At 44.3% G+C, this 24,556-nt stretch overlaps 1 protein-coding gene across 1 annotated transcript in view; it reads left to right on the top strand.

The window, feature by feature from the left end:
• Positions 1-24,556, top strand: part of ADGRL3 (adhesion G protein-coupled receptor L3) — a 505,316-nt gene that overhangs the window by 208,356 nt on the left and 272,404 nt on the right. Inside the window, exon 4 of the mRNA XM_053370359.1 lies at positions 12,942-13,155. Within this exon, the coding sequence (XP_053226334.1) occupies positions 12,942-13,155 (214 nt within the window). The remainder of the gene's footprint in view (positions 1-12,941; positions 13,156-24,556) is intronic.

Here is a 24,556-nt window from a genome sequence, read left to right as displayed (position 1 = left end):
TCAGGACATTGTTGGCTATTCTGGATTCTACAAGGCTATTACAACATCATTTACTACAACTTTAGGAGGAGATAATGAGATGGGAGCACAGAATTTTTCCAGGCACCTCTGTAGTTTCAAGGGAGATGCTACAGCATCAAAACACTGGTTCAGCTCAAAGCTGTACAGTGGTACCTCGGGTTACAGATGCTTCAGGTTACAGATGCTTCGGGTTACAGACTCCGCTAACCCAGAAATAGTACCTCGGGTTCAGAACTTTGCTTCAGGATGAGAACAGAAATCGTGTGGCAGCAGCAGGAGGCCCAATTAGCTAAAGTGGTGCTTCAAGAACAGTTTCAGGTTAAGAACGGACCTCCGGAACGAATTAAGTTCTTAACCCGAGATACCACTGTACTGACTGTGAACACTTCTGTGCTGTCTGAATTAATTTGTTTGCTCACATCTAATTCATTACCAGTTCCAAATAATGGTTCAGGACCTTCACAGCTCCACTGAAAAAAGCATTGAAAGAAGAAACAGAGTTGGTTGTCATCATTTTGGAGGGACACCGAACTACAAAACTCCAGATGATCTCCCCCAGCAGTTAAATAGATGTTAAATAGCATTGGGGGTGGGGGGAGGAAGAGAGAGAACTCTGAGGGATAGCATAGGTTCATGGCAAACAGGAGTCCCCCGACACCACCTTCTGAAATGATCCTTCAGGGAGTATTGGAGCCACCATAATACTATGTTCTCAAGTTGCTTCCTGACAAAGTGGTGAATAGTATTGGAAGTCACTGAGAGGTCCATTTCACTGAAGCAGCAGGGATATGCTCCCCATGTCCAGTTCCTGGTTTAAGTAATCCTCCAAGGCAGGTTGAAAGGAATCCAGATCAATACATCTGTTTTTGTCTATTCTATTCTATTCATTTTACTTATTAAATTTGTATACCGCCCTTCATCCGTAGATCTCAGGGCCGTTCACAGCATAAAAATACAAGATAAAACCACAAAATACATACTAAAAGCAAGAAGAAAAACAAAACAAAGCAATAAAGCCACCTCCCCCTTAATCCAGAAGAACCTGGAACCGAGGCTACCACATGTTCAAGAACCTTGCTCCCAAACAGAAAGTTAAGATACTGGCCATAATTTTTCCAAAACTGGTTGGGAGTGCTGTTCTCCAATCTGCTTTCCACTCTGACAAAGTGCATTAAACCAAAAACTCATCTTTTCATAGGTCTCGAGAGCACAAACTAGATCTTTCTTACTAGAAAGTCGGAGGCTTTGTTTATTCCTTCCCCACTTAGTGCTGTGTCAAAAAAATGCCATCAACACTTTCTCCTGGTGGCTGCAGGAGATAATTGGCTTGATATACAAGGACCCCCTTGGCGTCACAGCACATGCCTTGAGATCGGGCAGCGGCCACCGTGGCATTTAGGGCTTGTTTTTCTCTCTGCGAGTTCCGTCAGGCAGCAACTTGGTTCATACTTTTGAAATTTCTACGTATTAAGGGAAATAAATCCTGTGTTCTCCAGAGTAGGAAGGAGGGCATTCAGGTACCCTTTGGGATCTATCAGAGCAGTTTAATGAGGAGCCGAGTTGGAATACAGGCTGTTCTCCCACGTCTTTTGTTTTGTGGGAGCAGTTTGTCCTTCTGGGTGATAAGCATTTGTGAAGAGGCCGATAGGCTTTCTTGGAATAATCTTTTTTTCTGCCTCTCTTCTGATTTTTTTGCTTCTGATCTTTTCTCTCCCTGCGTGTGCCAGCAGTGCTGGCAAGTTACTGTTCTTGTTGGCTGTTATTTTCCTTGAAATTCCTTGGTTCTGCTTCCTGGGGAGGTGGAAGGGGATATCTCAGATGACATCTAAATGTTCTATTTCTTTCTTAAGAACAGGAATATGTGGTATATAAGTGCTTCCCTTTTACCCAGATAGGGTTACCTCCATATCCTAAATTAGTTGATATAGGCAAGTATTGATCAACTCCTGTTCTGGGCATTTAAATAAAAAAATCTCATTGATTTGAAATTTACTTGTGTTCATGCGTCAATCTTCTCACCCCCACTTTCTTCCAGCAAAAAACGATCCTTGAGTTTCCATAGGAGCTTCCTCTTTCCACAAAGACTTGCTATGTATTATATTTATTAATAATTCCTATTCTTATTTGCATTTATATCCACCATTTTCCCCCAAGGAGCTCAAAGTGGTGCACGTGGTTCTCCCTCATCTCATTTAACCCCAACAGCAACTATCCTGTGAGGTAGGTTAGGCTGAGAGGCAGTTCCTCTCATGGCTGAGTGAGGATTTGAACCCTGGTCTTTCAGGTCACCATCCAACATTCTTAAACACTGTACAGTACAGTCATACCTCGTGTTACGTCCGCTTCATGTTACGTTCTTTCAGGCTACGTCGCACGGCGACCTGGAATTACCGGAAAGGGCTACTTCCGGGTTTCGCCGCATGCGCAGGTGTGCAAAATGATGTCACGCACATGCGCGGAAGCGGCGAATCGCAACCCACGCGTGTGCAGACGTGCCTCTCCAGGTTGCGTTGTTTTCATGTTGCGAATGGGCCTCTGGAATGGATCCCGTTTGCAACCAGAGGTACCACTGTATATGCATTGGACAGTACAATCCTATACATGTCAACTCAGAAATAAGGTTACTCCAACACTAGATTACTGCAATGCGCTCTGTGTGGGTCTTCCCTTGTGCTTTGATCCCAAAGGTGGAGTTGGTGCAGACTGCTGCAGCATGATTGCTAAGAGGAGAGAGACCCTATCAACATATAACACCTCTACTCGGAGACCTGTGGTGCTTGCGAGTTTGCTACCAGGCAAAGTTCATGGTGTTACTATTAATATATAAAGCCCTTAGCAGCTTGGCACCAGTTTACCTGCAAGATTGCCTTGCTCCATATAAGTCCACCTGACTGTTTCAGTTTGCAGGTGCCACATAATACGCGTTCTGCATTTGTAAGAAATTGATCTTTTACTATGGCAGCACCAGCATTTTGGAACTCACTGCTTATTGACATCAGGCCTGCTAAATAGGTACCGCTCTGGCGGGAAGGTAAACGTCGTTTCCGTGTGCTGCTCTGGTTTGCCAGAAGTGGCTTAGTCCTGCTGGCCACATGTCCCGGAAGCTGTACACCAGCTCCCTCGGCCAGTAAAGCGAGATGAGCACCGCAACCCCAGAGTTGGTCACGACTGGACCTAATGGTCAGGGGTCCCTTTATCTTTACCTAAAATTAGAATGTTGACATGTGTAATGGCTGCTTGCCACAATAAATCGAACTGAACTGAAGTGTCATGTGTTTTAATCTGGTTTTTAGCATATTAGTTATATTTGAATGTTTTGAATGTTTCTAACTGGTGGTTTTTTTTACTGATTATTTTATTGCTTTATTCCTTTTGTAAACGGCTTTGAAGACAGAACACAAATAACATACTACTTATTGCTTAACCCACCTCGTAGTAATTCCAGTGATAGATCACTTTTTGTCCATTGTGGCAGAGGGTTCACCTCTCTTGCTTTGATGTAATATGATGCAAACTATTCGTTATCCTTAAATAACTGAAAGGGAGAAAATGTGCAACCTGCTCAAATATTTGCAATTCACCCTCAAAGCGTGTATTTCACCTTCTTTGATTGTTCTAGAAAAGTTTGAGATGATTTGGATGAACAGAGGAATAGAAGCATATTGTTTCTTTATGGTTATACCTAAGCCTTGTCATCACTGGAAATATATGGCGATTGTGAAATTACCCTGGCTGCCCTTTCCCTTCCTGTGGGAGGGAGGGATGAGGCAACCAGATGATTGTGTGAAACAAGCCAATGCTTTTATATTCAAACACATTTTATATTTCAACAAATTTGCTTTACTGCCTAGGAATAATGAACCCAAACCCATAATGCTCTTAAGAGCATTTGACTTAGTTCCATGCAATTAAAAATCTCAACCTACAGGTATTTTCCAACGTGTTCTATTGCAGGTATCAGGCAAGGAAAGGGAAAATTCAAAGGCCACTTAACAGTGCTCTAGTTGTTTGAAAAGCCGATAAAAGTTTTAGTATATGGAATTTATGTATAATTTATGAATTTGTGGAATATTTAGGAACATTGCGTTGGCATTTGGGAGCAGTGAAAGGTGTGTAAGTAAACGCACCAGTCCCGTCTTTCCAGCTGTTCTGAACAAGTTGAAATAATGATCTTCCTTCATACGTGGGTTTCTCTTATCATTGGCCCTTTGTGTGTGCTTGAAGTGCTCTCATAAAACCTTGCTGAGAAATCTTTCCCCAAGGAAACAGTAGAGGAATATAATTTTCATTTTAGAGTACATTTGTTACCCTCCAGCTTCTTCCTGAAGTGAAACTCAACTGGTTTTTTTTTATCAATTGAGAATACTTTCAAATTAAAGCTGCTTTAGCCATTGATTTAGGACCAATTCTTAGGTTACTCTTTGTGTATGGAACTTATCCTTGTGTACCAAAAAAGAGGAACCCCCAATCCCTTTGTATAAACAGTAAAAGAACTGCCATGTGAGGCTTGAGATGCGAAGCACAAACCTGCCTGTTCTTGCTCGTTGTGAGATCAGCACCCATATTTGTTCAGTCGTTCCTGCCCCATTCATGTATAAAGCGGAAATCAGGAAAGCTGTGTCTGGGGCAGTCCAGAAGTAATTGCACCATTCAAGTTGGAATTAATTCTTAATTAGCAGGAGCATGATCTGTGCAGACTTGGTGGGCTGTCAGGCCTAATGAGCGCAGCAGCTCATCTCTGGTAGGTCTTGCCCCAAGGATCATTGGCCAAGACTGGAAGTCCCTGCCTCCCACAGCTGCCTGAAGTTCTCTCCTCTACAGGATTTTCCCCTAGCAATTGGAGCCTGCGCCTCCGAGCAGCCAACCTTTCCTCTTCCGTTTTCATGTCTCTTATGGTTCTGGGAGACAAGTGAGGAGTGGAGCTTGTCGCAGCAGGAGCGGGAGGCACCTGTGACTCTTCACCAGCTTGACTCATCTCTGCCTCTTGGCCTCCCTCATACTCCTCTCCAGCTTCAACTTCTGCATCTGATTCTGGGCTGCTGTCTGCACAGACTCTCCCCGCTCCCTATACCCTGTTATCTCTTCAGCTTCCGACACCTCCTCTTCGTCTGCTCCCTCTTCTCTCTCTGACCACTCGTCGTCATCCCACCACCACTCCCCGAGCTCTGAGCCGTCTTCCTTTGGTGGTTCCCCAGCTGGTTATATCCACCATTCCTTTGCATCCAACCAGTCCATGACAGGCTAACATTTTGCAATTAATGGGTATATGCACAAGCAGAACAGAATCCTTCCTGACCTGATCTTTCTATGCTCTGTTGCCCTAGGCACGTTTTCTCCCAGTCCAGCTTGCTTCTGACATACTCAGGATGGAGGTGGGGGCAGTCTGGGTGATGAATTATCTGTTTGCTTCATAGACACCCTCCCTTTATTTTTGTAAACTGCGTTGAGGTGTGGTTTTTTAAAAACAACAACAACAATCAAGTGGTATATAAATTTTTTGAAACGTCATAAAATCACATCTGGTCAAGTGCTTTGTTCTGGTGTAAGAAATTGTTGAGCATGGTGTCCCCATGTCAGTAACAACCAATATATGTAGGCAGGGTAGGAATTGGGGACGTAAGGAGATGGGGAAAATGTTTAAAAGGATGCTCCACAAAAGACCAGAAGTATTCCTTTTAGGATTAATTGAGTCAAATGCACTAAAGCAGAGGTTTTCAACCTTTTTGAGGCCATAGCTTCCTTGGCCAACTACATTCCTTCTGCGGCAGCTGTGTGGGGCTCAGGAGCCCAGTAATGTCACCCCTTGCCTGCAGAGCTGGCAGCCTCTCACCCTTTTTCAAACACCCTCCCTTGTGGAGTGTTCCCTCTGCCTCCTCTGCGCTCCCCTCTCCTTGGGAGTCCTCTGGGCAGCAGCTGCTGCTGTCCTTGGTCTCTGAGCCCCAAAGAGAGCCACCATTTGCCTGCAGATCTTGAAGCCAGGGCTGCTGCAATAAACAGCTGTGCAAGCCTTTGGGAGGCAGAGAGGCAAGAGGGCATCAGAGGAGGGAGGGAAGGAAAGGGGGACAGAGGCCAGTGTTGTCCGCGGCACCCCTGACCACCATTCAAGGCACCCCAGGGTGCCACAGCACATTGGTTGAAAACCACTGTACTAAAGAATCAAAGAAGTTTGTTTTGGTATGGTACTCATGCAGCCCGAATTCTATATGCTAAAAATGGCGGGAGGGGGCAGTTCCCATGAAAGAGGAGTGGCAGTCGAAACTGATGGAGTATGCAGAATTAGCAAGTCTAACCAGTAGGATTAGAGACCAAGACGAAACAGCCTTTAAGGAAGATTGGAAAATGTTTGTAGATTATATGAAGAATTATTCTAAACAGGTTAAATAGTAGGTTTCGAGTAAATTCAGCAGTAAACGGATATTGAGAATAAAATGAGAAAAAGAAGCTATGGATTGATTATAATACACAGCAGCAATTGGTAGTTAGTGAAACCATGGAAGGGTGGAAGGGAAGTCAATGGTTAACGTATTGCTTATTATCAGCGTGTGAGTGACTGTATTGTTGGGAAATTACAAATAATTTTTTTAAAAATGGAACTGGGGGTGTGCACACCAGAAAATACTCTGGCCCAGCTCAAATCACACAAAGGCATTATTCTCAAGGAGCTCAGAAAAGTCCATCATGATCCTAGTAAGACGGGTTCACAAAGTTATGTGTGCCAGTAAATCCTGGTTATCCACTCAGCCTTCCGCTATTCATGAGGCATCTCAGAAAGCCCACGGCACACAGTCCATAAGAAGAAGAGCAATTACACAGCATCGTGTAATTACACACCTTTTCCTGCTCAAATGGTCATGAAAGAAGGAATGTGGCTCTTCAAGTGTTCATGGTTACTATCTAGAGATCTGTAGGTGCAGGAACAGTGCCAGAACGGGGCAGTCAATGTATGTTAGGGATCGATGAGTCGATAATGACAACAACAGTGTCTTTTAACTCCTCCAAATACGCACATGCTGATAAATACCCGCTACCATTTCAAGCCCTCCTTGGATGGTTGTCACAAAACACAGATGGCCATTGGCTGCCCTGAAGAGCAATCCAGATTGCCAGAACAGCTGGCATATAACCAGAGCTTCTAGAATCCAGCCAAAACAACAGATATCAGTGTAATGGTTCATTTTGCCACGTCTCTGGCAACCAATAAGAGTTATCTGGGTGAGTGGACACAGTATTCCATTTGGAAGGGGGATGGAGGTGGTCACCAAAGAGCTCTGCTGGCAATTCAGCTAGTCTATTCATTGCTGCACTAATGTACAATATGGCGTCCAAGGGTTCTCTAATGCCGCTCCAAAGCTTTATAGCATGGCTTTAGATGTTGGCTGCTTGTCACAGAACCTGGTAGACTATGCCAACTGGATATAGTTGTGGGACTGAAGCAGAATCGGAATTAATTTCTGTGTGTCACCAGTGATTATGTATTAATTTATTCATTTAGACTCTCTTGACCCTAAATCTCTCAATATTGCCTAACATTTCTCAACCTTTCAATTTTAATTTAATCTGGGGAAAGCATCTCGCATGACGCAACCTGGTATTATTATTTATTAATTGTTATAATTTAAACTGCATATTACAATGGCCGTAAAAGAAATCTATACTCACAACCCTTGCAGATGAAACACCTCTTTTAGATTATCCTTGGAAAGCATCAGAGAAGGTCATTCTGTTTTCTTATTTTTCAATTAAAAAAAAGAACACTTGTTTAGGTCCACACAACTCCCCTCCCCATTTTAACCTGTTATTATTGCCCTTGTAGTCAGATGTGGCAGATCTTTGAAATAAAAGGCAGGGGGACAGGACCAACATGCTTTCATCTTCATAAGTATATACTCAAACACTTTCAGCATGTTTTCGTAAGCTTTGCCTCTGTCGTCTCTTACAGTGTAGGCGTCTACAGTGGAATGTGTAAAGAGCATCTAATAATTAATGTAACATGAATGGCTCTGTGAGGTCATGCACACAGGAACACATTAGTCTTTGGTCTAAAGAAAAAGTGTACATTATTCAGCGTGTTAACTACGGTTGGCAACTTTTGATTTTAAAAAAATTGTTGGTCCTTTCGCAGAGCCAGAAATAGATCAGGACGTAGCAAGCCACAGACTCCAGTGGGAGCACAGCTAATAGCAAAAGCCTTTTCGTTGCTTCTGTGGTGTAATGGCTCTGGGATCCTCCTCTCCATCTTCCAGGCACAAGGACTTCCATTTCAAGGAAGCATCGGTGTGGCAAAATGCATGCCCCTCAGAGCCAGTCCTGGACATCACCACTGCTCCAGAAGCTCTGGCACAAGCCTGTTTTGTCAGCGTATCTCCAGCCTGATGTTCTATAAAACTGTTGCTGAAGCTTTAGCCTTGGCCCCTATGAGTCTCCATCTTGAACTCCCCACAAACCCAATTCCTTGGTTCTGAGCCTTCTTCCCTTGGGGGTTCCCCAGCTGGAACCCCCCAACACTCTGCTTCATCCAGCCATCCTGGGCGTGTGACTTTACTGTGGGAGTCTGCTATAGACCTCCAAGCTAGACTGAAGACTTGGATGGAGCCTTGCCTAGAGCATTTTACCAAACATTCTGAAATGAGATATAGTAGTCATGGGAGATTTCAACTACCCTGACCTGTTGGCACTCAAACTCACCTAGGCGCAAGCCCATTCACAACCAGTTGCCCAGAAGGAGGGTCCTCACCCTCATCACACCTTAGGGCTGCCCCAGCAGGGTGGGCCCACTGTTAATGACTGCCTTCAGATAGATAATAATAATAATAATAATAATAATAATAATAATAATAATAATAATTATTTATTATTTATACCCCGCCCATCTGGCTGGGCCTCCCCAGCCACTCTGGGCGGCTTCCATAGAAACCAAAAATACAGTAAAATATCACACGTTAAAAACTTCCCTGAACAGGGCTGCCTTAAGATGTCTTCTGAATGTCAGGTAGTTGTTTATCGCTTTGACATCTGCTGGAAGGGCGTTCCACAGGGAGGGCACCACTACCGAGAAGGCCCTCTACCTGGTTCCCTATAGCTTTACTTCTCGCAGTGAGGGAACCGCCAGAAGGCCCTGGGAGCTGGACCTCAGCGTCCGGGCAGAACGATGGGGGAGGAGACGCTCCTTCAGGTATACTGGACCGAGGCCGTTTAGGGCTTTAAAGGTCAACACCAACACTTTGAATTGTGCTCGGAAACGTACTGGGAGCCTATGTAGGTCTTTGAAGACCGGTGTTATATGGTCTCGGCAGCCGCCCCCAAGATAGGTGCTCCCTCCCATGGAAACCAGCTCCAACTGTGGCAAAGATCTTTTTCTTCATGGGTGGAGCTAGCTTGCCAAACCAGGCCCTGTCAATAGGCTGCTGTTCTCCAGGCGTATCTCCCAGCCAGCAATAGCCCTGCTACTGCTGCCTGAGCACATAACCAGAACACATGTAGCACATCAGCCCCTGGACTGGGACGTTTCCAGCATCTATTTTAGTGCAGTCTGTATACATCTTATTTAGCATGCATTCTTCTTCTTCTCTTTGGTGATCACTCGTAGCTGAGTAAGATTGTCTTCCATGAACATGGTCTTAACAGTGAGTCCGTAAGTGACTGTGGAGGCCAATTCTGGATCCACATATCCTTCCACAGTGGATGTGTGGACAGGAGTTGATCATGGTGTGGATTTGCCAAGCGTGCCTTCCTCTTAGCACGTTTCTCCCTTTCGTCCTGAGTTTGAGCATCTTCAAAGTCCATGACACCTTTGGTAAAGGCTGTTCTTCAGTTGGAGCATTCACAGGCCGGTGTTTCCCAATTGTCAGTGCTTATAACTACATTTTTTTAGATTTGCCTTGAGAGTGTCTTTAAACCTCTTTTGCTGACCATCAGCATTACACTTTCCATTTTTAAGTTTGGAATAGAATAGTTGCTTTGGAAGATGATAATCAGGCATCCGCACAACATGACCAGTCCAACGAAGTTGCTGTTGAAGAATCATTGCTTCAACACGGGTGATCTTTGCTTCTTCCAGTACACTGGCATTAGTTTGCCTGTCTTCCCAAGTGATATGTAAAAAATTTTGGAGACACCATTGAGGGAATCTTTTGAGGAGTTGGAGATGGCATTTGCATTAAGTACCATCTGGATTGTAGCTTTCTTTTAAGTTTTGCTGAAAGGATGTTTTAAAGTTTTCCTTGCTCCTGTAGGTCTGGAACTTTTTTCCACTCAACTAGGCCTGCTGGTCCCTTAAGTAAACTCCCAGCTGTGTTTCACATTGCCAGCCTAATATTGCCCACTTACCCAGGGGGCACCTCCTTCATGTCACCAGTTTTCAGAATGACTGCCCACAAAACACTAGGAAAGTTCAAGTGATTTATATCTTAAACACTTCAGAATGGTCAAGTGTGGAAGATCATCTGTTCCATTTGGCAGGAATCATCCCCTCAAAGAGGTCAACCATGGCTGCAAATTGCATCCAATTCTAGCAGAGAGAAAAAATGGTTATAAGGGGTTTTTTTTTCCATTTTCTTTTGAAAAATAAACTCCTCTGCACAAAATGTCTGCATTTTGGCAGGCTTCAGCCACCTTAGAGAATCCCTTTTGCCTGAAAAGAAAGCACCCGCTTCTGTGAAAATTAAAGTTATAGCCGTTTTTTGATTCCTTGTTATAATCAGTGGGGAGCAAGCAAAACTTAACAGATTCTAACAGATCTGATTTGGACTCAAATAAAATGTTAAGTTGGAAAGGCTCAAAGTAGATGTAAAACAAGATCAGGTTTCTTCCCAATCCTACACAAAAGAGGTCTTTCTGTGGTTGCCCCCACCCCAATAAATAACACACAGAGGTTTGTATTATGGAGATAATGTGTTCTCCTCTCTACAATATCAGTTGCAAAGTTCTCTTTTCCTCTTGCTCAGCAGTAAGACTACACAAAATTGTTGCTATTGTGTCTAAAATCCAGGATCATTCTCCCACCTGCACCTCTGTTTGTGAGAGATATTTTTCTCCCTCCATTTGCTTCCTGGTGTTTACCATAGTTTTGCACACCACTGTACACAGTTGCTTAAACAAACAATATTTCTTTTGTAAACTAGACACTGTTGGGATACTGCCAGGGAGACAAAGTCCATCTTAGCCCCAAGCCGGCTGCCGGACGATCCATCGACCTCTGTAGACACGCAGTATCAGCAAATAGCAACACGAAGCCTCAAGAATAGATTGCCACATTCTTAGGCTGGTGCACACTTTATCAGCAGAATTCACACAGCGAAAGATGCACAGCAGGAGAGCATATTTACAGTTTATTCAGCGTTGGTCAGAACAAAGAAACCATGACCGCCTGCATCGGTATGTTCAGGCAACAGGAGGGAAAACGAAAGCAACTGAAAACATAAACATCCTGTGAACAGGAAATATGCAGACTCTGTGACTCACAAAGCCTGCTCCCATTTAAGGTGGAACGGAAATATCCTAACAGACACTGACGTCCTAGTTTGGGGAAGATCTGTAGATCATGGTTGTGAGGCATCCTAATTCTGGGAAGTGAAGAGGGTTAGCAAATCAGTCCAGTGGGAATGGGAGAAACATTAATTCCCAAAGCTCCCAGTTTTCAGTCTACGATTGGCAGGAAACGAACATTACATCTGCACCAGACCCAAGTTTCTCTGTGTTGGGAATGGGACAGATAATGCAAAGGCACAAGGGATGCTTGATGTATTTGGACATTTTACTTGTTTCTGGTGTGTTGAAGCAGGAAACTTTGTCCCAATTTTTATTAAGGAACACAAGTGAGTTGAGGTTTATGTTCTGCAAATAGATGCAAATATATCCTTCGGCAGGGTATCAATTTGCTAATGGGGCCCTTTAAAAGTCCAAGCTGGAAATAAAGGTTACTGATTTCAAAATGACTCCACTTTATATAAAAGAAAAATAGATTTCATTTGTGTCACATTTCAAAAACTACAAATGCCATTGCAGGGTATAATTGGACTCCACAATGATAACTTCTTGATTGGGCTACAGGGAAGCCCAGGTGAGCAAACAGAAGAGATCCACAGGTCAAATGCAGGACTTGTAGAAGAATAGAAAATAAACACAAAAAAGGCTGAAGTGAAACAGTGGACTCATAGGAAGTAATGGAAGGAGAGTGGTCCAATATACCTCATCCAGAAGAAAATTTCAAATAAGCAAAGGGTGTTGTAAGTTTGCACTACAAAAGTTGTAACTGCTGTTTCAGGCCAAACCAGTTTGGGGCAGCGTTAACTTTCTAGGGACACCTGCAGTCATTTGCAATGTTTTGCTTTGCTTGTTTTTTTGGTCTTTCAGAGGAATGTGACAATTTACTGTTATCACTTCTGCTGGTACTGCTATAACCAAAAGGGGTATACTCCAGTGCTCTTGGTGTTGCCAGAATGTTAAACGTTTTCCGTATTCTGTTTTAAGGACTGACTTGGGATAGAACAGACCCCAGTTATCTTAGGTGTTTGGTAGCTTCACTTACCACTCATTTCAAGAGGGGGAAAACTGGATCCTTAATAACTTAGTAAGTTAAGTGCATTTCGTTTTTTAAAAGGGGGGCATTTCAAACCGCACAGGGCAGCTGACCTCACAGTTCTCGTGGCGTTTGAAGTGGGTCTGGTTTGCAAAAAATATATTTAAAAATTTACATACATTTTAGACAGCTTTTGGGTTTCACGTCAACACTATTAGCACTGTGTATTTAAAAGCCACTGGGGAGGTGGGAGGGGGGGAGAGATTTCCAGTTCTGCAAGCAGTTTAGAAAAATGACTCTGCACATTTAAAACTTTCCCCACAAAACTCTACATAAGTCCATGTTATGAAACAAAATCCCTGACTCTGCATGCTAAACATAGAGGTTTTTCTCCTGTCTACAGCTTTCAGCCGTGCTCCTGTTCCGATGGCAGTGGTCCGAAGGGAACTCTCCTGCGAAAGCTACCCAATTGAACTGCGCTGTCCAGGAACAGATGTTATCATGATTGAAAGTGCCAACTATGGCAGGACGGATGATAAAATCTGCGACTCTGATCCCGCTCAGATGGAGAATATCCGCTGTTATCTGCCAGATGCCTATAAGATTATGACTCAAAGGTAGGTGTTTGACATTCTTGCGCGATGGATTTTGTCTTAATCTTGCTTGCTATTTATGAACTTCTGTGTTTGTATGAGGCTGTATAGGCTCTTGAAATGTCTGTCTTGGAGAGACTCAAATCATTCCGCGAAATGGCTGCTTCCAGAGGCCAAATATTTGTTGCACAGCAACCCTGCGGCCATTACTTTGAACCCCTATTTGATATTAAACCCTCCACCCTGGTTTCTTGAACACATCAATTTCCCTTACTCTGCTTACCTCCGTGCTTTCCCTCTCCCTCCAGCACACAGTCTTGCCCCTAAACTTTGGCTGAGGCTTCCTATGACAATAGCCTGATCAGGAAATTGTGAATTACTGCTCATTAACTTCAGGTGTGTCTTGAATGCATTAGGGAGCCAGTGTGGTGTAGTGGTTAAGAGCGGTGGACTCGTAATTTGGTGAACCGGGTTCGCTTCCCTGCTCCTCCACATGCAGCTGCTGGGTGACCTTGGGCCAGTCACACTTCTCTGAAGTCTCTCAGCCCCACTCACCTCACAGAGTGTTTGTTGTGGGGGAGGAAGGGAAAGGAGAATGTTAGCTGCTTTGAGACTCCTTTAGGTAGTGATAAAGCGGGATATCAAATCCAAACTCTTCTTCTTCTTCTTCTTCATAGACTGACCTCCCTCGATAGGTTCTGGACTCTCCTTCCTTGGAGGTTTTTAAGCAGAGGTTGGATGGCCACCTGCCATGGATGCTTTAGCTGAGATTCCTGCCTTGCAGGGGGATGGACTAGATGACCCTTGGGTCCCTTCCAACTATTAAGATTCTATTATTCTTGACACCTGGTCCACCACACCTGTAGCCTTTCACTGTTCTCCAAACTGGGACCCCCAAAATAACCCTTCATATTTCTACAACTTTTTTCTGTTCACATTCTCTCAGCAATTGTTACAACCGTCCTCTTAAGATCAGGTGGATGCAGCGGTTCTCAACCTGTGGGTCCCCAGATGTTGTTGGACTACAACTCCCATCATCCCTGAGCTCTGAAATGGTGCCCACATTGTGACAACTGCAACCTAGGTTTAAGGTGCCATTTGGTGATTAGCTTATATATCTGTGTTTCTAACACTGGGTATCCTTTATGCATTTCCGAAATACCTAGCTCCTCCCAACTTGAACAAACTTAATTGTATGTAAAATATAAACTCAGTACATACACACACACAAGCAAACACATGGTGCATGGGAGAATGCAAACATGAAAATGTGATTCTTGAATACGGCTGATTATTCAAAAGTGACATTGATATGATTCATCTGTTAAATGTTTGCTGAATCTTGACTAATTTTTGTTTGCAAAGGAAGTAGAACTTTAAAAGACTGTCATTGTTTTATTTCTAAATTTCTGGTTGTTTACATTTGTGGTAAAAAAACAAAACAAGATGCACTTTTCATGGGTTTATTTGTAATCCCCATTAATACTAGGCTAACCTTCATCCCAGAATAATCATTTTATAGCTGAGCCTCTGCGAGATTTATTATAATGGGAAATGATGGCATGCTGTAACCGGAGAGTCTTTGGCCTTGTGGTTTACATCTGTAATTTTTGTACTGTATACAAAGTTGCTTTCTGTGGACATTTCAGCTGTGGGATTATTTATCTGTCATTTGTTAATCACTTAGCTGGAATGCAGGATTTGTGCATTTCCAAAAAAAAATGTCTTTGGCTTATCTGGGAACATCAAGTTCTTTGGGAAACAAATGATAACAAGCCTGGGTTGAAGGAGGGGATTTGTGCAAGCGCACATGGACCTGTGCAGCCTCACACCTGTGATGTGTTTATATTTTTCTAATGTGTGAGCAGAGCATCTGTGTGACCATGGTTAAGTCAACAAAGGGTACTTTGAAAACCCAGTATATCTAGGGAACCAAGGACTTTGGGATTGGGTGCCTATAGCGCTGTAGTTTAAACAACTAGGTCTCTTGGGTTTGCCAATCAGAAGGTCGGCGGTTCAAATCCCCGTGATGGGGTGAGCGTTGCTCTTTCCCAGCTCCTGCCAACCTAGCAGTTTGAAAACACACCAGTGCAAGTAGATAAATAGGTACCGCTGCAGCGGAAAGGTAAACGGCGTGTCCGTGCGCTCTGGTTTCCATCACGGAGTCCCGTTGCGCCAGAAGCGGTTTAGTCATGTTGGCCACATGACCCAGAAAGCTGTCTGTGGACAAACGCTGGCAACTCCCAGACTGCAACTCCCAGCAGCCCCCAGGCACCCATGCTGCTTGGGTGCTGATGTGCGTTGCAGTTCAAAACATCTGGAGGACCCCAGCTTGGCAAAGGCCGCATTAATTTATACAAATGGTGTCTCTGTGTGACAATTGTCCCAGTATGTTTTCTTGCATGGAGCAAGCATCAATGATAACTGGCCCTGAAATGATATGCATATTTTGTCAATGGGTGCCTGGTTTCTAACAGTGCGTGGGGCATGGAAATCGCCATCTGATTCATCTGCAGGCGCCAATCGATGAACACATGTGCATGAACAACCTTTGAACGACCATAGTTCTTCCCGGCGTATGCGCGGTTTTGGGTTCAGGCTTTCAAGATTGGGCCTCACTATTGGTTGATGAGAAAATAGAGTGTGTGGAACAATACAGTAATAAGCTTCATTTTATTGTAGTATCATGTGTTAACACCTTGCAAGATGTTACATTTAATGTTGGCATCAGTCCAAAACACTGATTGAGTTTTATCGAGTCTGATTTCTTGGCGTGGAATCAGTGGTGACCAAAGCCATAATAAATTGATATTAGACTGAAAACCAAATCCATGCCTCAATGGAGAAGCTTTACCTGGTGGTGAAACCCCAGAACAGGGAGCTCCACAGTCTTGGTGCTGCCACGCAGAAAGCCCTTTCACTTGTCCTCACCAATGTCTGCTTAATGGGAAACACAGGAGGGCCTCTGCCCTAGTTGACTCTAGGGGATGGGCAGAATGGTATAGGGGAAAGCAGCTCTTAAAAGCATTCTAGCCCTGAACTTCTTCGAATGTTTGGAAGCAAATCATTGGCCTTGATGTGTGGAGCAGTCACAAGCTCCCTCCAACTTTTGAAGGCAATTTGTACCCACTGAAGTTTCCAGATGCTGTTATTGAGTGGCCTGTCAGGCTTGAGACTGAACTTCATGATAGGATAGATAAAAGGAGACTCGGAGGAGATATGATCGCCATCGTCCAATATTGAAAGGGCTTTCACGTGGAGGATGGAGCAAGCTTGTTTTCTCCTGCTCTGGAGGGTAACAATGGCTTCAAGTTACAAGAAAGGAGATTCTGACTAAACATCAAGAAGACCTTTCTGACAGTAAGAGCTATTGGACAGTGGAACAGACTCCCTCAGGAGATGGTGGGCTCTCCTTCCTAGCAGATTTTAAAGCAGAGGTTGGATGGCCATCTGTCATGGGTGCTTTAGTTGAGAGACCTGAAGGAGCGTCTCCACCCCCATCGTTCAATCTTTTTCAATTATACAAATAACATAATTTAAAACACCCTATTATGCCTAGGTTCTGTTGTCTTAAGTCCCTTGTTCAAGTCTCCTCGCTTAATTCTAGCACACATTTGAAGGACGCAAATCACGTGCAACCCTGGCCGGATCTGCCCTTTTCAGGGATGAGTGCATCCAAAGTTATCCAACAGATCTTACCAAGTTTTTCATTAGTTATGACCCACTTATAGTTCACTAAACGCCTTTGGCGGTGTTGGACAGTTTTACAAATACTCCTTATAATCCGTTAGTGGGGAGTGTATAGTTGAAGATGCTTATCATTATTTGCTTCTCTGTTTACAAGGAGGTCAGATGGAAATATTTGGAGCAACTCCTCAGGCGTCTTTTAATGGCCAAATTGGCAAAAATTGAATTCTTGTTAGCTAATACTGAAAGTAACCTTGCTTTTTCAGTGGTATTTGTATGATGAAATTTCAAATCAGTTGGATTGTTTTAGTGATTATTTTAAAAAATATGTGTGTGTTGTGCACGTGCACATATGTGTGTGTGTGTATTGCCACCATTTTGTTGTAATGTGGTTTAAGGGAATCAAAGGACTGAATGATTGTCCCAGTCTGATTACACATAAACTTGATTGCACTTACTTTTATTAAAATATTTCTAGCACATATTTTGGGACAGTGCCCATCCAAGGTGGCTTCCAGCAATAAAAATTGCAAAAATGGGAAATAATATAAAATCTAAAACCATCGGATTCACAAACACATACACAAACACAAGTAAAAACCATTAAGACATAGACAACAGTGACTACAGTGGTACCTCGGGTTACATACGCTTCAGGTTACGGACGCTTCAGGATACAGACTCCGCTAACCCAGAAATAGTACCTCGGGTTAAGAACTTTGCTTCAGGATGAGAACAGAAATCGCGCGGCAGTGGTGCGGCAGCAGCGGGAGGCCCCATTAGCTAAAGTGGTGCTTCAGGTTAAGAACAGTTTCAGGTTAAGAACGGACCCCTGGAACGAATTAAGTACGTAACCAGAGGTATCACTGTTTCTGTTCTCATCCTGAAGCAAAGTTCTTAACCTGAAGCACTATTTCTGGGTTAGCGGAGTCTGTAACCTGAGGTACCACTATATACTGTTAAGTTGTGGGTGAACATATCAGATGATACAGCGATTCTTCAAACAGCTCTTGTTTATTCACAGGCCAGAACAGAACTGTACTGAAGGGTTCAGCCAGCCTGCTTATATAGAGCTCCACTAGAACGCAACTGTAACCACTTTCTGTAACTATCCAATCACTGAACGTCACTTTCGATCCCTTATTTGCATAGGTGGACCTGAGTGAAAACTATCTACAGTATCCCCCTGCTGGCCCAGGGTGAGAACTTCAGTACATAACATATACCATCCAATGGGGCTGCCCTAGGATGTTTTTCCACTTCAGGCAAAACTGAAAATACCACCAGCTTTGCCGCAACGGCTGCCTCCTCTGTTGCCTGTTCTGAGTGGTGGTGTGTGCCCAAAGGAAGCCTTCTGCCTGAGGCAACTGTTTCGCATCACTTCATAGGTAGGCCGGCCCTGCCAGCCTAAGCTGATCAAGTGTACTCCTGACTACCAATGCCACTAGGGCTTCCCTAGTGCTGAGTCCAGGAGAATTCTGGAACTGAATATTTGGTCTTTCAACGGGGGGGGGGTGCCACCTCATATTGACCCACTGGTAAATCTCCTTTCAGAGCCAAGGATTTTGCACCTTGCAGATCTCTACCTTGATTTAAGCTCCGTTTATTTGCCCACATCTATTCCAGAACTTAGGGACGCGGGTGGCGCTGTGGGTTAAACCACAGAGCCTAGGGCTTATCGATCAGAAGGTCGGCGGTTCAAATCCCTGCGACAGGGTGAGCTCCCGTTGCCCGGTAACTGCTCCTGCCAACCTAGCAGTTCGAAAGCACGTCAAAGTGCAAGTAGATAAATAGGTACCGCTCCGGTGGGAAGGTAAACGACATTTCCGTGCGCTGCTCTTGTTCGCCAGAAGCGGCTCAGTCCTGCTGGCCACATGACCCAGAAGCTGTACGCCGGCTCCCTCGGCCAATAAAGCGAGATGAGCGCCACAACCCCAGAGTCGGTCACGACTAGACCTAACAGTCAGGGGTCCCTTTACCTTTACCTTTTATTCCAGAACTTACTCCAGGTATTGTCTTAGGATTTCAGCTGCTTCCCTGAGACCAGAGGATATAAAGAGAGGTAGAATTGTGATGACAGTGCAACTCAGACCTCGGGTACTGCCCTCCCCCCAGCAGTTTCACGCAGAACGATGTTGAAACGCGTTGTTTGCAAGAAAGGCCCCACCACTAATCTGGAGCTTTTCTGAAGACTTTCCCCCCTCCCTCTCCATTACTCAGAGGTGATTCTGCGAACCCCACACATTCCCCCTGCAGCTGGCTTCTGTTTTGCAGTATCTGATTAAGCAGTTTCTCAAATTAAGGAACAAAATCCCAAACCCCTGACCTCCACCATTGTGTGAGCTCACGGCACCTTCCCTCTGTGCGGGAGAAGCGCCAAAGCTGCTCCTGTCATTGTTTCTGCAGCGCATCTGAGGCTTGTTGAACACAGTGACGGTTAATTAATACCTGTGGAGGAACACTTCAGATGAGAAAGAGTTGTCACTGACACTTTGTTCTGCCGCCTGAGAGGTGTGTTGCATTTCTTTAATCAGCCTGCCATGGGTGGGTGCAAGAGCCCAGAGCAAGTGTTTCTTTTAAGTGCCGGGTAAAGGCCAAAATGTGCCGAAAACCAGAGCTGGAGACTCTTCAGAAAAGTAGCCTGGCAAAGGTGGGGTGAGGGGTGGAATACTGTCTTGGCTCTAACCGAGAGTAGCTAAGTGAGAGCCATTTACCGTCCAGGTCAGCATTGCAATTAGCCCCTTTGTTCGGACAGAATAATAATTTCTTAGAGGTGTATAACTGGCCAAACCAGCAGCGCCGTGATTCTGCAAATGAGTATGTCACGGGATGTGTTGGTAAATGGCTTCCTGCTGGTGAACATTTTTATCTTACCTGGGAATGTGCCTACAATTTTAAGTCTTCTTTACGTGGATAATTGGGATGTATTAATTTAATACTTTTTAACCTCACACTGCCTCTAAATTGTTCACGGCACCATGCAGCAACCGTATCCCAGTCTTTCCCTCCCCGATTCACAGAAGCTCTGTGAGAGAGTGCCAAGAGATAATCCCGTAGCAATAGTTGGGCAATACTTTTATTGGGGCCAACTAGAAGTAAGCTTTCAGGTTCATCAAGCTGGATGTTCTGCAAATAAAATTTTAAAAAAATTGGCGGTGAGGGGATTCTAAAGATGGAAAAGCCAAAAGCTGCAAATTATAATAGTCTTAAAATGGATCGGGAGACTTAATAGTTTAGGCTGTGCTTGGTGCAAATAAATCTTGGGTGGTCTGTTTTGGAAAGGACCCAACGTAGCCGTGCAAGAAAGTGATCATAGAACTGTAGGAATGTTACAGTCTACCACCTAATTATGGGACTTTGCCTATAGGGGAATGAACATGCATTCCAACCACTGGATTAAGCTACCTAATTTGCCTTCAATTGACTTTTGCACCACCTGAAATTAATCTGTAGCATTAACAGAAAAAAGAGCGTGCTTTTCTTTTTTTCTTTATTTCTGCTCACAGGGGAACCCAGTGTTCATTTAGTGCTAGAGGCAGAGCCAAATAGCTGCTCATGTTTATATTTTCAAAGGAAGACTAAACACCTTTCTTGCAACAAGCAAACTTGAATCTGAGTAAACTGCACAACACATTCTACTTTAAAACAATTGCAGTCTGCAGACCTGGCTTTTTCATCTTCACCCCCCCTCTCCCATTCCTTAATATTCAGTGTTATTAAGATTTCTGATTAACTCAAAAGCTGCCTCACTTCTTTGTGACTTTTGGTGAGGAAGAAGGTCTGAAGGCGGCTTCTAAGCGCACAGTACATAGAGGCAGACCCTCCAAGTGTCCCTATCTTCAAGGGGCAGTTCCAGATTTACAGAATTTGATCCCAGAATCTCCCACTTTTCCTTAGGTAAAGGGACCCATGACCATTAGGTCCAGGTGTAGCCGACTCTGGCATTGCGGCGCTCATCTCACTTTACTGGCTGAGGGAGTTGGCGTTTGTCTGCAGACAGCTTCCGGGTCATGTGGCCAGCATGACTAAGCCACTTCTGGCGAACCAGAGCAGCGCACGGAAACGCTGTTTACCCTCCCGCCGGAGCGGTTCCTATTTACCTACTTGCACTTTGACATGCTTTCAAACTGCTAGGTTGGCAGGAGCAGGGACAGAGCAACGGGAGCTCACCCCGTCGCGGGGATTCGAACCGCCAACCTTCTGATCGGCAAGTCCTAGGCTCTGTGGTTTAACCCACAGCGCTACCCGCGTCCCTCACTTTTCCTTAGGACATCCCTATTTTCATCAGAGAAATGTTGGAGGGTATAGAGTTAATATCACTACTATTATTTACTAAATTTGTATATACAGTCATACCTCGGGTTGAATGTGCTTCAGGTTGAGTGCTTTCGGGTTGCGCTCCGCGGCAACCTGGAAGTAACGGAGCGTGTTATTTCTGGGTTTCACCGCACACACAGACGCTCAAAATGAAGTCATGCGCGGAAGCGGCAAAACGCGACCTGCGCACACGCAGATGCGCCGTCGCGTCTCACGTTCTATTCAAGATGTGAACGGGGCTCCGGAACGGATCCCATTTGCATCCCGAGGTACCACTGTTCCGCCCTATACCTGCAGGTCTCAGTTATCCGACCCCTGAGCCATTTGAAGGCAGCCCTGTATAGGAAAGTTAATGTTTTATTACGTTTTAATGTACGTTGGAAGTCACCCAGAGTGGCTGGGGCCACAGTTGGATACACATAATAATTTGTTGTTGTTGAATAGGACATTTGTATTTTCATCAGATAAACGTTGGAGGGTGTGCAGAGGTCAGGGCGCAGCTTACATGCCTTGTCTTTAGAAACCACTTTCAGTTTGTTTGGTTTTTTTAACAAGCAGTGTGTAAATATTATGAAATAAAAGTGAAAACGTGCATTACAGGTATGGGGCCAGCCCACGCGAGCCCACTCCCCGCTGCTACAAACCTCCATGTGCACCTACCCAGACCCTGAAATCATCTTTTGAGGCCCTTCTTTGTGTGCCACCTCCTCAAGAGGTCCGGAGGGTGGCAGCACGAGAACAGGGCCTTCACTGCAGCGGCTCCCCGTCTGTAGAATGTTCTCCCCAGGGAAGTTCACCTGGTGCCTTCATTATTCACCTTTAAGCGCCAGGCAAAAACGTTGCATTTTAGCCAGGCCTTTGGTTGATTTGATTGACATTCTATGCCCTTTTAAAATGTGGGGGTTTGGGGGGGGCTGTTATTGGGTTGTTTTAATTTTGGTTATATATTTTGTGGTTTTATAATTTGATTTTGTTCTGTGAACCGCCCTGAGGCCTCCGGGTGTAGGGCAGTATAATAATAATAATAATAATAATAATAATAATAATAATAATGTCCATACACATTCTTTCAAATGTATGAAGAGGGATAAAGTAACAAGCTGTTTGTGTCATGAACGCCCCACATTATCTCCGTGATTCTCGCTGTACGGCTGTCATTCCTCACCCCACACTTCCACCCCACACAGTTTGTGCTGGTATGATGAAAAGCCCCAGACCCCGGTGGTGGGAGGCCTTGTGCAAATTGCTTGCTGCATGCAGCTGCCTCCGCAATCTTGTATTCCACGCTCGGATTTAAGAGCAATATCTCGTGAGCGTTTTGTAATCATCCTGCTTTCAGCTGCAGCGCAGTGTGATGATCAAGAGAGCAGCAGATGGTTTTAGAATTGTAAATCCATTCTCCTGGCAAATTGGAAAGGACGACAAGAGCTAGGTGTGCCTTGCCAGTAATATTGTATATTTCTTGGGGCTGAGCCAAAATATGCAGGATGCAAAGAGAGACCTCTTTTGCTGTTTCTTTTTTTGAGGGGGGGGGGATGAGAAAGCTGTGAAAAGTGCTCATTCCGTGATCCCTCAGTGCTCATATGTAACCAGTATATTAAGCTTCACCTTCACTCTAAGGGGACTTAATTTTCTTTGCTTGACATCAGCAATTAGACAGGTCTGTTTGGCTGCCCGGTGTCATTGTACCATAATGTCCAGTATCTGCTCCCTGATTTAATGGGATCTGTTGAAGAGGAACGCAATAGAGAGAAATCCTGACGCGGAAGCAAAGTGGGCATAAGTGGGGATGATAGGGGCTTAGATCAGGGGACCACGACATGAAAATAGAACCAGAAAAATATGCATTTTAGCTCTCATATTACCATATTTGTGAGAAATGGATATAGATGAAGTTTCGCCTCAGTCAAGGTTGTCTGCAATGGACTTAACTTTATTTTAGTCTGAATTTTCAGTTTTACTGAATTTTGTCCAAGGCTTTCATCAGACTACAGTTTAGCATGTAGCTGGAAATCTTTAAAAAGTGGGTTGAGTGATGTTGTGCCTAACAGCAGTGGGCAATGGATTTGACCCTTTCGTTCTGGACAAAAGGTAAAAAGGCTGAGGCTCAGAAAAAGGGGATCATTACAGGTGAGATGCTGTAATTGGCCTTCAAGACTCAGAATAGGTAGGAATCCAGTGAGGTTTTAGTAGGAGGATTTTATATTTAGTGATTTAGTGGTGGCACCATGTGTGGAAGAAATGTGTCCAGATCTATGAAGCTGGGAGATGAAATTTTAATGGAACTACTTCTCCGTTCTATTCAGGATAGTATGTGCAAGTGCCGGTGTCATTTTGTAGACAACTAGGTGTTGAGAAGATCCAACCTCTCCATTCTGAAGGAAATCAGCCCTGAGTGCTCCCTGGAAGGACAGATCCTGAAGCTGAGGCTCCAGTACTTTGGCCACCTCATGAGAAGAGAAGACTCCCTGGAAAAGACCCTGATGTTGGGAAAGGTGGAGGGCCCAAGGAGAAGGGGACGACAGAGGACGAGATGGTTGGATAGTGTTCTCGAAGCTACCAGCAGGAGTTTGATCAAACTGCAGGAGGCAGTGGAAGACAGGAGGGCGTGGCGTGCTCTGGTCTTTGGGGTCACAACGAGTCGGACACGACTAAACGACTAAACAACAACAACAACAGTATTCCTAACAGCTTAGCCAATTAGTCTTCCTAAAGCCCCCCCCCTTTTTACTGCCCCTCAAACCTCTCTCTCTACATCCCTGCATAGCGCTAGCCGGCACAGAACCACTAGAGCGGCAGGCAGGATGCTCGACTGCAGCCCCCTGATTTACAAAAGCACCCCTAAACATATCTATAGATTTATTTATCATATAGATTTCACACAGTTCCTTCTTATTTTTTATCAGCACTGATTAATTTTCAAGGTTTAATTTATTTCTAATTTTTAAAAGTTCACTAAAAATAATTGATTGGTTCGCCCCCCAAAACAAGGAGCAATTAACTAAAAACCAGTTCGTGAAGCAGAGCGCAGCTGCCAAACGTGAATGAATACATAATCTTGCACAAAATGTCTGCCGATCCAAACTGTTTTTCGCGAAGGCAAGAACTCTCATGCTTGCACAAATTAATTCAAGTTTTAATCATATTAAGTTATTTCAGTTCCACTTTTCCATGTGTGTGTTTGAATAGCATCTCCATTAATTTAATTTCCTTCGTGTCAGCACGGGGACTCCTGATTATAGAAGCTGTTTGGCCCACAGTTAACTCGTAATCCGGTCCTGGGGGGTTTCCTCAGGTTGGGCAAGGACTGTGAGATTCTCAAATGTGTGGCATGTTGATAACGTGCAGTGAGGAAATGGACCTTTTCAGGATCTCATTTGAATTCTGAGCATGCTGAAAGTATTTGCTGTTTCCCAAAGGA

The sequence above is a fragment of the Podarcis raffonei genome, chromosome 17 (assembly GCF_027172205.1).
Source record: "Podarcis raffonei isolate rPodRaf1 chromosome 17, rPodRaf1.pri, whole genome shotgun sequence".
In the NCBI taxonomy this organism is placed as follows: domain Eukaryota; kingdom Metazoa; phylum Chordata; class Lepidosauria; order Squamata; family Lacertidae; genus Podarcis; species Podarcis raffonei.
The sequence above is the reverse complement of the archived record's forward strand: the minus strand, read 5'-3'. Positions and strand labels throughout refer to the sequence as shown.